General features: G+C 42.0%; 1 protein-coding gene across 1 annotated transcript in view; it reads right to left on the bottom strand.

The window, feature by feature from the left end:
* The window catches only part of LOC124803231 (dipeptidase 1-like), a 638,586-nt gene that overhangs the window by 366,390 nt on the left and 258,701 nt on the right, over positions 1–13,495 (bottom strand). Inside the window, exons 6-7 of the mRNA XM_047264411.1 lie at positions 11,070–11,226; positions 4,335–4,464 (exon numbers count right to left, since the gene is read on the bottom strand). Of these exons, the coding sequence (XP_047120367.1) occupies positions 4,335–4,464; positions 11,070–11,226 (287 nt within the window). The remainder of the gene's footprint in view (positions 1–4,334; positions 4,465–11,069; positions 11,227–13,495) is intronic.

Genomic DNA, 13,495 nt, shown 5'->3' with positions numbered 1-13,495 from the left:
ATGTGAGCAGAGATTGCCTCAATGGGGGTACAGTAACTGTACAATGCTATGTTCTGTGTGATTAGGTTTATGGACTTTAGGAAGCATGTAGAAAGTAGGAATGTGGGGAGTGGTAGGGGTGAGAAGAAACATGGACTCTCAGGGGAGGTACTGAGATGGGCCTAAGGATTTGAACAGTGACTGGAGATCCTGCTGGATTTCTGGAATGGGGTCACTGTGGTAAGATATGTAGACAGTAGTATCTGACAGTTGGCAGAGTCTTTCTGCCAGGTAATCCTTGCAGTTCAAAACAAAAGTGATGGAGCCTTCGTCTGCAGGTAGGATTATAAGGTCGGGATCAGTCTTTAGACGGTGGACTGCGGTTCTTTCTGCAAATTTAAGGTTAGTTTGCATATTAAGAGATTTAGGGAATGATGGTGAGGCAAAGTTCAAGCTTAAGAAATTCTCCATCTAACCTGCAGCACTTCACTCTCCAGCACCCCTACCATACATCCCTCCCCCTCCCCACCCCAGCCTCCTCCTTACCCCCACCCAGTCGCCACTTCCATCCCGCACTACCACTAGTGCTTGTAGTGTGGTTTCAATTACTTGAGACTGCAGTCGTGTGTGAGTTATATGGCCAAAACTCTTATTTGTGACAGTCTATTTCTTGTGCCTGTCTGCGACTCAGCATCTCTGCTATATGGTGAGTAGCAACTTTTCATAGTGTTAATTTACAAATATTTCTGTGTAGATACACACCAGATGATGCAACTTAAAAGTGGCGAAACCAGTTGTGTGAGGCTGTGTCCTATTTCAATATACACAGCCATTACAGACTATTGGACTTTTCATTCAGTTTAGTATTTCAGATACCTTAATACATATGTGGAATCACCTGTTATACTGTATGAATGGTCAATCAGTTATATGTAATTACCTTAGCCGTGGCTGCCCTAGTTTTAAAATTGTCTGTAAACAGGGTAACGCCTGTGTATGAGGTGGCAAGAACAGCGCTGCTATCACATGGGTTGCGGGACTGTTGGCATCGTTAGGTGTTCGTTTACACAGTATCCTACACATCGGTCTAGTCGTCGCGGGCACACAGGACCTTTTTTTTTTTTTTTTTTTGAGAACCTTTATTCGCAGTTGATGGTGTGAATATTCCACTACCATCATCGTAAAACTGTCATATGGATCATTAGTATAACTTAAGGAAGATTCCTGCAGTCTTAGGCAACAGAAACCACACTGTGAGCAGCAACACCAATGCATGATGGGAGTGGTGACCGGGCGGGGGTAAGGTGGAGGCTGGGTCGGGGACAGAGAGGGATATATGGTAGCGGTAGCGTACAGTGAAGTATTGTAGGTAGAGGGGGAGTTATGGAGGCACGTAATAATATCTCCACCACTCAATACGAGAACAGAGAGGAACGAAAAACGATAATTGTGATAGGTAGTAACCCCGACATGCACTGTACTGTGGTTTGCGGTTTGTGTATGTAGATGTATTTGGCGGTAACCACAATAATTTGATAGTTCTCATAGTACCAGAAGCCAATATTCCGGCTGTTTTTGGAACACTTATGAAGCCCCCATGGAAGAATAGGCTAAGTCCATTTAATTAGTAAGTGAGTTTACGGCGTACTCTGATGGCCACTGTTGGTACTGCTAGGCAGTTAGAATGATTTTCAAATAGCAAAGAAAGTCATAGATACACAAAGAGCTTTACTTTCAGTGCTAACGGAAAGAACTTTCTAAGTCGGTGGACAGAATGGGGAATTACAAACGTCAGATCAGTTAGTTTGATCCTGCAAAAGTGATCGGTTGAGTTACTTACATTGTGTTGCTTAGTCATACAAGGGGTATCCGGAAAGTAAGGTCCCATCTAGCGTGAGATGGAAACTACAGTGAAAATGAGCATGGCCATCGATCGCGCCACTTCGCTCTTTTCAGTTCTGAGCGCACAGTAAGCACTTAATGGGAAATGTTTGATCACCAACAATAAAACCCGTAATTTCCTGCCTCTGAGTGCCATCTCTTCTCACATCCAGGTTCGTAGACAACGTATTGGCACAGGCAACGAGCTATAGACCAAGGTAGAGAAATGGCGGAAATTACTGGAGGTTGCCTTCTATGACGAAGCGATTGGAAAATCGATACAACGTTACGACAAATGTCTAAGACGAAGCGGCGACTATATGGGGAAGTTGAGGGAAGGTGTTGTTAAAATTAAACTCTTGCAGAATGCCTACGGAGATCTGGCAGTGAACAAAAGCACAGCGAGTAGTGGGACGAGGCGTTTGTCGTCGTCGCAACACCTGTCCAATAACACGCGTCCCGGCCGGCCGCATATATTTGTGGAACGTGCGGACACTATCATTTAAGTTGATCGACGGATCACAATCAAAAACCTCGCTGCTCAAATGGACGCGTCTGTTGGTCTGCGCACCCGAGAAGTTCTCAGATAACTTCATTGGACTGCTCTTCCTCATCCACCCTACAGCCCGAATCTCGCATCTTTCGACTTCCATCTGTTTGGCCCAATAAAGGATGTACTCTGCGGGGAACAGTACGTGGATAACGGGGAGGTTATTGAAGGAGCAAGACGTCGACTCCGACGTCGACCAGTCCAGTGGTACCATGAGGGCATACAATCCCTTCCAACTAGTGACGTAAGGCTGTCGCACTGACTGGGGATTATGTTGTAAAATATGGTTTCCTTGGAGATTGTGCTGAAAAATAAGGTTTTATATAAAATAGAATGGGGAATAATATGGTGTAGTGGAACGCTGAATGAAACCATTCTGGTTTCAGAAAAAATGTGTCGCATTACTTATTGAACGCACCTCGTAGTCATCTGTTCTAATTTTACCATCTCGAACCCTAATTTCGATAGACTCTAATCACCTTATTGCAGAAGGAGAAACACTGCTTAAGTATCTCGGCTTTGTTGCAGCCTATAGTATGACGAGTTTTTTATACTGTGGTCGGTCATGGCTGATTTGGTGATGGAGCAGTAGCTCATCATCGAAAATTCTTGACAGTATTTGCATTGGATGTAGTGCGAAGAAGTTCAATGATTCTATTCTGGAGGCAACCAGTCGGACCTTCCGTTTTCTTGTAAGTTGCATCATCAGAAAGAGTAGGAACGAAGCCTGCGTTCTTTGGGTCTTCACTAATCAACTGTCTCCCAAACCCCGTGCTAATAAGGCATGGCAATCACTGGCGAAACTACACCGGCTCTAAAAGTGAGGTGCCGTGAACATAGCCGTGACTCTGAATTACAGCAGAGCACCAAATCAGCAGTGGATGATAACACAGATTAGAACAAAACCAAGGTTCTTTATCAGGATGTCCCCTTTTGAAATTGCATGGTTAACCAGCACATTGAAATCAGGATCCAAACCACTCTACTTAAGAAAGAGGGATTTTTGCTACTTAGTGAGCTGTCGAAACTTGATGCAGCAGCCATCCCACACACACGTGGCACTTCTTGATGTGCCACACTTTTACATATCCTGCCATGAGGACACGACACAGTTACATTTATAATACTCTACTGTTTTTACGATGACACTAATGCAAAGGTGTGGTTTATCGCACATTATGGTTTCATTAACTGTACCCTGAGGATCTGATGTTGGCAGCTTATTCCCTTCGAAATTAGTAATCCATACACGAGGTCAAGGCAATAAGAAACTTCATGTCAGAAGGTTTCATTACATTAAAAATAAAATCCGTACAGTGACAACCACACCCAGTGACGATAGCGCAGAATCTGCGGACCGTAGTTCGCAGCCAGGGGTCGCCATCTCCACCGCCGCCACCACCCATCGTGGCATTTCTAAGGTAGGTGCGTAAGAACCGAGGGGTAAGGATCAATGTATAAACGACGTCGATCTGAGGAGAGCAGCAGCCGTACGAAATCACCTGAAGACAATAACAAGTCTGTTTGCCGAGATATCGTGGAGAACTTAGGAGGCGACCCGAGCGGACATCCGAGAATTACATAAATTTTTCATCTATATTTGTAAACCCCTTTTGTAATTATTTACCTCCAGATGTAGGCCTTTCTTATGAAACACCAACATTTTCAAACGTTTCGCTGGGGTTTTGTGTTGGTCGTAGGTCCCTAGCACGGAAATTAAGATTCTTTAGTTTTCTTCCTACTACATACATTTCAAAAAATGATCCAGAATGGAGCACCAGAGAAACTGGTGCTGACGCATTTTCTGTAGCTATGGCGTTCATGTTTTCACTGCAGGTGTGGCGGGTCTGAAAAATGTCTCCCGCTGCATCCAGCTTCGCACCGCAACTTTAATTTCGGTACCTGCAAGCGGGCCGCGACTCACCTGCGGCCGTGGTGACGAACTGGAGGTCAGCGTAGCTGTCGACCAGCCGGCGAATGACGCTGATCTGCTCCAGCGTCAGCTGCACCGCGTCCTTGTACTGCGAGTCGCACGGCACGTACGCTGCCCAGAACTGCGGACACAGGCGCGCGGGTTCCAGAGTACTGCAGCAGCTAGTCATCTCTCGCAGAGTCGTAATGGCAGCAAAGCTCAAAAGATTCGAAACACTGAAGAATCATGAAAACAGGATATCTCAAAGCTTTTTTTTTATACCTATAACTTCATCGTATTAGGACCTTCAAACATTCTCATAGGTCGGACCATAGTTTCACTCAGAAATATTTCGCGTCGGTCTTTAATTAAATAATAATAATAACACAAATAACCACAAAAACCAGCAATTTTAAGACAGACGCTGACAAAGACTAAGTCAAAGTTAGTTTCAACATGGAAACTGCACACCCCTTCAAGATAAATGTTGGGGAAAGCACGCACTATTCAAGTGCGTGTTTGAAAAAGTGACTAATGAATCAGGCAAAAATCTGTCCTTTCTATTAATCACCAACTCAGACAGAGTAAAATTAGAGATTCCCTGCCTTGGTTTTGCAGATGTTCTGGGAATCTTGTGACATTACAACAAGCAAGAAATAAACTCAACTGTTACAAGAAACTGTAGAAAAAGCTGGTTGGCGGACGTCTTTCGAAAATACTAAATGTATTACCTTGCAATAAACAAGCACCAAAATATATAACTACTATGCACGGCCAAATCAGATGACTTTAATAATTTAAATACCTCCTGAAATCTTTCACGAGAATGGAACTAAACGAAAGTTAATGAAGTTGGCGATGAAAAGTAGAAACAGATTGTCTCCTCATAAAAATGCATTTTAAAACACATTAGACTGAAATACAGCCATTCTGTCACTAATCGAGGCTCGCTATGTGCTTCACGAAAATTACTTCTTAACTGGAGAGAAGGTACGGAAAATACTGGAAAGTGAAACGTAAAGCTACAAGAAAAATCTTTCCACCAAAATGGTCTATCGACGTATTCAGGCAAAGAAGCAACTCACAAATCTAGCCGTGCACTATTATTCAGAGTGTCGTTAGACAGTTAAGATTAGAGTTGTACGGTCAAGTCAAAAGAATGAAACCACGTAGAATTACAAGACTGACGTATTTTATTGAACCTGGATTAAAGCAAAACATAAGCAATGTAGATCAAAGAAAAATAGCACAGATCACATAAAGAGGTACCCAGACTAGGGAAATAGAAATCTGACCAGGGGATAGCAGCCGCAGAAGATCAGGGAACTGTGTGTGAGACAAAAGAAAAGGTCAAATATCAACAGCAGTAACTGCTATGAAAGGATTCGTTAAAATCAGTTTGCATACATATGTGGCCATTTTGGAAAACTGAACTGACAGGGAATTAATAACACAAATAACACTAGTACTACCAAAAGTACAACAGAAATCGAGGTAGACTGCCTCAACTAGGGTCTTTCAGGAATGAGAAACGTCTGTTAGGAAAACAGGATACCTGGTTGTGATGGCGTAAGATGCTTTGGCAAATCGCAAACAAGAACAGAAAATACTGTTGTGAGTACAACGAACACCAGCCACAACGGGACCAAGGGATGGTTCCATTCAGAAGTAAACCTCACATGCGTTAAGATATTTATCTCAGTGGGCTACGATAAGATCGATTCCTGTTTCGTAAAACTCTGGCTGTCATCGATGGATAAATAAGCTCATCCACTGTTTATCGTACGACTGAAACCGATGTCCACGCTTGCTTTTCTTCAGGTCACCGAAAACGAAATATCATACAGTGAAGGATCTGGGCTGTGTGAAGAATGTTGCTATGTTTCCCAACCAAAACGTTGAAGCATAGCTTTCGTTCGACTGGCAGTATGGAGAAGTGCGTTATCGTGCAACAGGATGAATCCATCCGGCACCGTTTCCACGAGTTTTGACTATATGGTGTGTCTAGAAGTGTCTTCATAGCGCTGCACATTGACTGTGTTACCACGCCAGAGGAACTCGACGAGCAGGGTGCCCCCCTGCAGTCGAACAAAAAAGTCATCATGACCTTACCGGAGTTTGTGTGAATAGCGTCGCATGTCCTTGACGGGATAAAGGGGTGTTCCCAGAGTTGGCTCTGCCATTCGCCCTCGCGCTGTGGGTTGGTGTCGGACGGGATCGTTCTGCTGCGCGCTAGCGCCCGCCCCAACACTGCCAATCGGACGAGGGCCACGCTTCAACTGTTTGGTTGGGAAACTCTAAGATCGTCCGTACAACTACGATTCTTCACCGTGTGATTTTTACATTTTTGTCGAACTGACGGAGGATATGTGTGGCATCTGTTTCAATCGGAAGAGGAAGTGCAAGAGGGGGTGCGATTGTGAATCCGTCAGCGGCCGACCGTGTTCCACGAAACTGGGTTTGTCCATCTCGTCTTCCAATGGGATAAATGTGTTAAAGCTTGCGTGATTACTATCGCCAAGAACTATTCCATGGTCCCACTGTGGTGGATGTTCGGTTTTCATTTGACTTCCCTTCATACAGGGTGAACATTACTAAAACCGAAAAACTGCAGGGATAAAATGTCCTGACTGGAAATGAAGGAAAAAATGTCTTATAACGTGTGTCCGGGAATGCATCGTTGACTTACGGTTATTAACCGCAACACGGCGTGAACATATGCATTGGACGTAGGGATCTAGTCGGCAGCTTCCCTTTATCTTCACTGAGATATAATTAAGGGCTCTCCTTCACAGCTTTTAGAAGACCCCATTTTTCAATGCCTGAAAGTAATACTGCTTTATTAAGTATCGCAGCAGCACAATTTTATGTGTCAGTTTATGCTGAATGATGGTGATCAAAATGTTAATTATTGTTAATTTCCAAGACAATTTGCCAGCGATATTTATCGAATGCGCGTCTGTCACAGCGAAAGATATCGATTTCTTTACAACGTTGGCACATAGTCTACGTCAAACAATCGCCTTCTGAGCGCTGGCATAACTTCAACTTGCTTATCAACTCTGTGTTAACAAAAGGCTAATGAGCTTGTTGGTGTGTGTTAACACTTACATATAAGAAATTACTCAAAGGAAGTTGTGAATGCTACACATTTCAAGAAATTTAAATCTTTTTTGTCTAAAGTAAAACATTTGTGCAACTTTTTAAAATTTTTAAGTATCAAAACAGCTTAAAACAATATATTTTTGAATATTTTTTTCCTGAAGTTTCAAGGAGAAGGCCCCTGGGCCTTCTTTCCCTTCCAGGCAACCGCCTCCACCCACAAAGTTCATTAATCCGCCCCGGGGTAGCCACTTGGCAGCTATGCAGTAGCGGTTAGGAAAAAATTGCGAGTGGAGTCTGTCGCGACTGATTTTGATACACTGCCGTTGGCAACAAGACATCTAGTGTCACTAGTCTTCTTAAGATAAGTGAAGCCAGTGCAATGTCGATTTGTACTATTCTCACATGGCGTGACTTAATTTTGGGATTGAGCACTGTGGAAAATTGTTTACATTCCTGTTGGGACCATCATCTATTGACGAATCGCGATTGCAAGAATTGCATAGATTATTCTAAAACGTTGCAAAAGAACTACTATTAGAAAAAACACGTAGTTAGAGACATTAACGTATTAGTTTAGTGTCTTGCTGGGTTAAAGAATATTCACTGGAGACCACTACTTCAGAAACGGATTACCCATCAACAATATTTGTGATTACTGTGGTTCGTGAGGCGTGTTATGTGACTGTGACTAACAATAGTGTTTCTGTAGGTTGTGAAAGCACGGTCGTAGAAGAAGATGAATAGCACATCATAATTCGCAAGTACAGGAAAGGGCGTTGGAAAAACTATATTGAACAGAAATAGAAGTTTGGAGTACTGAAAGGGAGTCTCGTGTGTGCTTCATAGCTAAAGTGTATTCGAGGGATAAACGGACTTTCAGTCTCCCTTATTAAGCAGCTCTTCTTGATAGGAACTTAAATAGGTACCAACGGCTAGAAGTCTTACAACAGTTTGAAGAATTATTTGATCATGACTTTGCCAACATATCAGCGGAGAATCCGTCGGTTCATATCCAGAATATCGAGGACCTGTGGAAATGTCCGAAATCCTCTATTAAAAGAGAAGGCCGATGGGGTACCTGTACTTCTATAATCTGCAGCTACTTGGACAAAGGCTTCCTTGTGAGACTCCAAATTTTCTTGACAGATATAGCTGTAGGTATCCTCGCTACGGCAGCAAACTACTGTTGCCGGCTGCATACGCAACACACAGAATCGTCCAGGGTGAAAGTCTGGACGACGAGTAAGCGAGGCGTATCATCTTACGTTGTGCCTATTGAGAATTGCCCAGCGGTGAAGAGGCGTGCCGTATGAGTCGTGTGCAGGATAGGTGGTGGCTGTTGTCCGAGTGTATATAATTTCTATGCGATTTGGTAGACGTCACTAGCTGACGGACGCATTTTGAGCTGCAGCCACAACACTGTCATTATTATTGGCCGTTCTATTTGTTTACTTCCTAATTATTTGGTAACTGCTGTTACAATTGTGCTTAGTTCTGAGAATGAATGAAGGTGTGAAATGTTTTACGTAAAGTTTTCATAGTATACACTGAAGCATCTGGTCTCGTGACGAATGTTCGAGAAGGACGTGTGTGTTAGTCATTCGCTCAGGGGAATTTGTTACAAATTATTTGATCAGTTTGTGGTAATGGGGAAATGAGATCATGACTTTCATAAAGTAGTTTTATCAAGAAGTTAATTTTATATTTGAGGATTTTTCAAAAATTTATTCATGTCAATATACTCCTCTTATTTAGTGACACATTTTGATTGTTTCTGTATATATGCGTGGGACTGAAGGGTTTGATGCTGCATTCCGATTGGCTGTGATATTTCTCTGCCAGTCATAAATTAGCATATTCGTGTGGAGTTTTGGAACTAAAGACTATTTTGTGCAGTGAGATGAGCACAGCCGGGTATTGGATCTCATAGTGATGAGATCTATCGGTAGGTACTGTGATGAAAATTAGTAATTTTGTGATATTTAGATACTAAAATGTTTGAGAAGTGTTGTAAAGTGCGAAAGAGTGTTCGATTTTATGCACGGTGTGAAATTCATAACCTTTAGTGACATTTTAAATAACTAAATTCCGAACGGCGTGTTGCTTACTCACAAAGTTAACATTTTGTTACGTGCGACTGATTATTGCAACATCTGAGCGAGCAATTCTAAAAGAAACCAACCGTTTGTAAACTTTCTGTGAAGGGTAACTAATAATTACCGCAAGCTGGCTACGGTTACGAGTGATATGTGCGTGTGGACTATTCAGACTTTGTACAGCTTAGAGTAAGGCTTGGTAGTAATGGGTGTATGCAAGCTCACCGTAATAGAGTGAAATTTCACGCACATAAATACTTTCATCTAACTATTACTACCCTTCCACCGACGAAACAATGTTTAGTGTGACTTGTGGTTACGAGATGTACAGCTGTTTTTTGCTATAGCTTTTCCCGGCCGAGAACTGCATTTCAGCAAAGGAGACGTGAATGTGAGGAGAGATTCACCACACGGTGAGTGATACAACAGCACTGCACCACGCCGCCGCAAAAACTAAGTTAAATTACGTTTAATTTCATCATTGGGAGACGCTGATCTTTTGTCGTTCCCAACGCTGCGAACAAAATAGATAATTAGCACCGTGACAACCGTGCACTAGATGTATATCGCTTGATAGTGATCTTGGGACTAGTCCAGATTTTTTAAAATCGATTTCAATTTGTGTTTTGAGTTTACATAACATCTCTGTTGCTAAATATAAATTTAATATACACACCGACGACGTCATAAAGACACGATAGAATAAACTGGTGCACCATTATAAGCTTAATTATAAAGTTATTAATACATTCCTGTTTTGAGGTGACCACAAAATCTTAGTGGACTAAGAAGATAAATAACAGAGAGCAGTTTGATCGTTGAACAAAGTAGCAAGGAGATTACAATATTAGAATATCTAAAAGTAAAGCTAAGATAATGGCATTCGGTTTTAAGGAGCATTTAGCAACAAAATTAATAACTGATGATACACACAAATAAATAGTTTTAAATGCCTGGGCTGTGAAGTCTCTTATGCCACACACAGTTATCAAGAACACCAACTGCAAAAATTCCAGTAGCTAGTACAAATCGCACTCTCCACTAAAAGTTAGAATAGAGAGTACTAAAATTTTATAATATGATGGCAGTATCATTTCTAATGTATAGGTGAGAGACTTGGACTCTAACAGCCAGTCAGCGGAAGAGGATCGAGGCAGCACAGATGAGACTCCTAAGACCTTCCGGTGGTTACAAATTCATGGATTGAATAACAAATAGTGAAACATGGAATGAACTAAGTGTCAAAAGTGTACTTAAGAAAATAGAGGCGTACAGAAGAAATGGCATGAAAACATTCAAAGAATATCAGAAGAAGGAATATCTAAATTAATATACAAATATACAGCTTAAAGAAAAATGGAATGATGGGTGTCCTAAGAAGAGACTGAAAGATCAGTTGCGTTCTACTTGAAATGGGAACGGATAAGGATGACTAAACCTAAGCTATATATGTGGATGATGATGATGATGAGACATTGCATTGTCCTGCCCTGCCAAGTGGTTCACAAGCGTAGTGGGTGAGTTAGCAGTACTTGGGAATACTGACCTGGGCTCCGACGAGGCCCTTGCGCAGGCGCGGCAGGTCGGTGTGCGACCAGGCAGAGCTGGACCAGGGCGCCACCTGCCGCAGGTCGGCCGACAGGTTGAAGCGTGACAGCCGGTTGTGCAGGAAGCTGCGCAGGTTCCACGCCAGGTCGTTGTGCCTGCAAACCAAGCCAACACAGGCCGCTACAGCAGATGACATCCACCATGCATTTCCACTCCGATTCCTTTTCGAGGAATCACACTAAAGTAATGAGCAGAAAATTCGTCGTACTTATAACACAAAGGAAGTTCTTAAACAGATGAACTGGACGTAACTGCTGTCTCGAAGAAACAACGTTCCAATCGTCACGGCGCACAGTGGTCCAACTTGCTTCAAAACGTGGACGGAGTAGAAAAGGAAACAAGTGGTCGTTCCAACTCCAGTGTCGCAAAATCTTGTGTAGATTACACTGGTGCTTACTTGCGTAGTGCTGTTGTTTCATTCCAATCGCAAGACTGATACGTGCCGTGACAGTCGTCGGTAAGCAGTAAATGGGACAATGATATATTTTTCAGATATTGTTAGTGTGGTCAAGTTAATACATGGCTAGCCGTCAGAATAAAGTAACATGGGTATCACACCAGAAGGTATGCCTACGACATTTTTAACAGGTGTAATGGCGTAGATCGACTTAAATCATATTTCTACCGTGCGACAGTGCCACACAGTGAAAATGTGTCCCTCATTATTGCAATTATCTCACAAACTGTGAACTGCACATAAAATGTCATTAGAGAATTTTGTAAAATTCTTGGGAGCTATTCTGAATTGTGATCGTATTTTTCCCGCAAACTGGCGAAAAAAATTTTTTTACAAGATTAAAATTTTCCACAGTAATTTGTTTTTGCGTAATGTTGCAGAACCATCCAAATATTGTACAGGTAACTCTAGAACTATCCATCAAGAAATCTGAGAAAAATGTATATCTCTCGGAAGTCGATTGCCAGGTTCACCGCTCACAATATTCTGCAATAATACCCGATGCCGACATCAGTGAACATAGTTTTGCTGAACGAATATGCCATACCGAAGCTGCCGATTGGTCGGCTGTCTGAAGATGCGGAGCAAACTCGGAATAAGGATATCTGGCGTTACTGAGAAGATTTTCCACGTAAATATTCCCGCGACAAAACGATGCATACCGTAATCCATCGGCTTCTGGCAACTTCGTATCTATTCATCTTGAGAGTCCAGAAAATGACATATGCCGCCTGAGGTAAAAGATCGGCATTTCGAATCTCCTAGTGGGAAACCCGACACAGATCCTTCGGTAAGCAATAATGACAAAAGCAACAAAAGTGACTATGATTTCGATTTAAAAACGCAAAACATCGAATCAAACATTTCAATAGGGTAAATTTGACTTCTAATTCGTTATCAGCAACCTCACAATACTTTATACCCGACGTTTTAGTTGAATCCGCTATATTTATAATTTTTGATCCTCCAGATTGGATCTGCCATTTTTAATTGTGTTTTCAGACGTCGGATGCCTAATCAGCGATCCAAATAAAGTAAAAAGAACACAGATTTTTGGCATTTTAAATCTATTTTTCTATTATATCCAGGTTTCGAGACTATACGACTCATTGTGCGTAATATTACACGAGTCCGATGTCGTCAGAACTTCGACTTGTCGGAAGGATATAGAAGTAGGAAGTCGTTAGATTGTAGAGTGGCAAGTTATCAAGATTTTACCCGGAAACATCGCTTCTGCCAGTGTCAGCTGAGAGACAACGCCTAGTACTCGATTTAACTTTGTACTAAGTACAGTGTGGGGTCCCCCCCCCTCCCCCCCCCCACACACACACATACACTCACACACTTACACAATTTTCTGCTAGTGTTTTGTTCCGTCCCTCGTGACCTCGTAGCCAATGGCTGGTAAAATCCTAATCTTCATTCCTTCTTCTCCTGTGCCTGTATTACTTTTATCCAAACATCTTTTTCTATACATCGGTGGATAATTTTATGTGACACAACGAAAAGAAGCGTTAAGGCTACCACACAGGAGATGTTGCTAAATTTATGACATGTAATTAGAGGTCCAAAGTTTCTTTATACAAGAGAACGGAAAGAGCAGAAACGAGACTTCTTAGAAATGTGGCAGGTTCATCTTACTAAACAGTACAATAAAACACGACATTAGAAGGGAAATGAAGGCATTTAGCCTTAACGAAGAATAAAAAATAATAATAATATTGTAGAGCCGACAACATGTTTCGCGTGAACTGTTAAAAAACGTATTTTTATCCCCATTTTGCCTATTATAAATTTATCAGGTAATAGTTGTAACAAAACTTATTTCCAGCACAGGATTTCAATTTAAGGGAATCATTCTGGTTTCAATAATTCTAAGTTGTTACAGTTATTACTTGAGAATGAGA

Source organism: Schistocerca piceifrons, chromosome 6 (genome assembly GCF_021461385.2).
Source record: "Schistocerca piceifrons isolate TAMUIC-IGC-003096 chromosome 6, iqSchPice1.1, whole genome shotgun sequence".
Taxonomy (NCBI): domain Eukaryota; kingdom Metazoa; phylum Arthropoda; class Insecta; order Orthoptera; family Acrididae; genus Schistocerca; species Schistocerca piceifrons.
The sequence above is the reverse complement of the archived record's forward strand: the minus strand, read 5'-3'. Positions and strand labels throughout refer to the sequence as shown.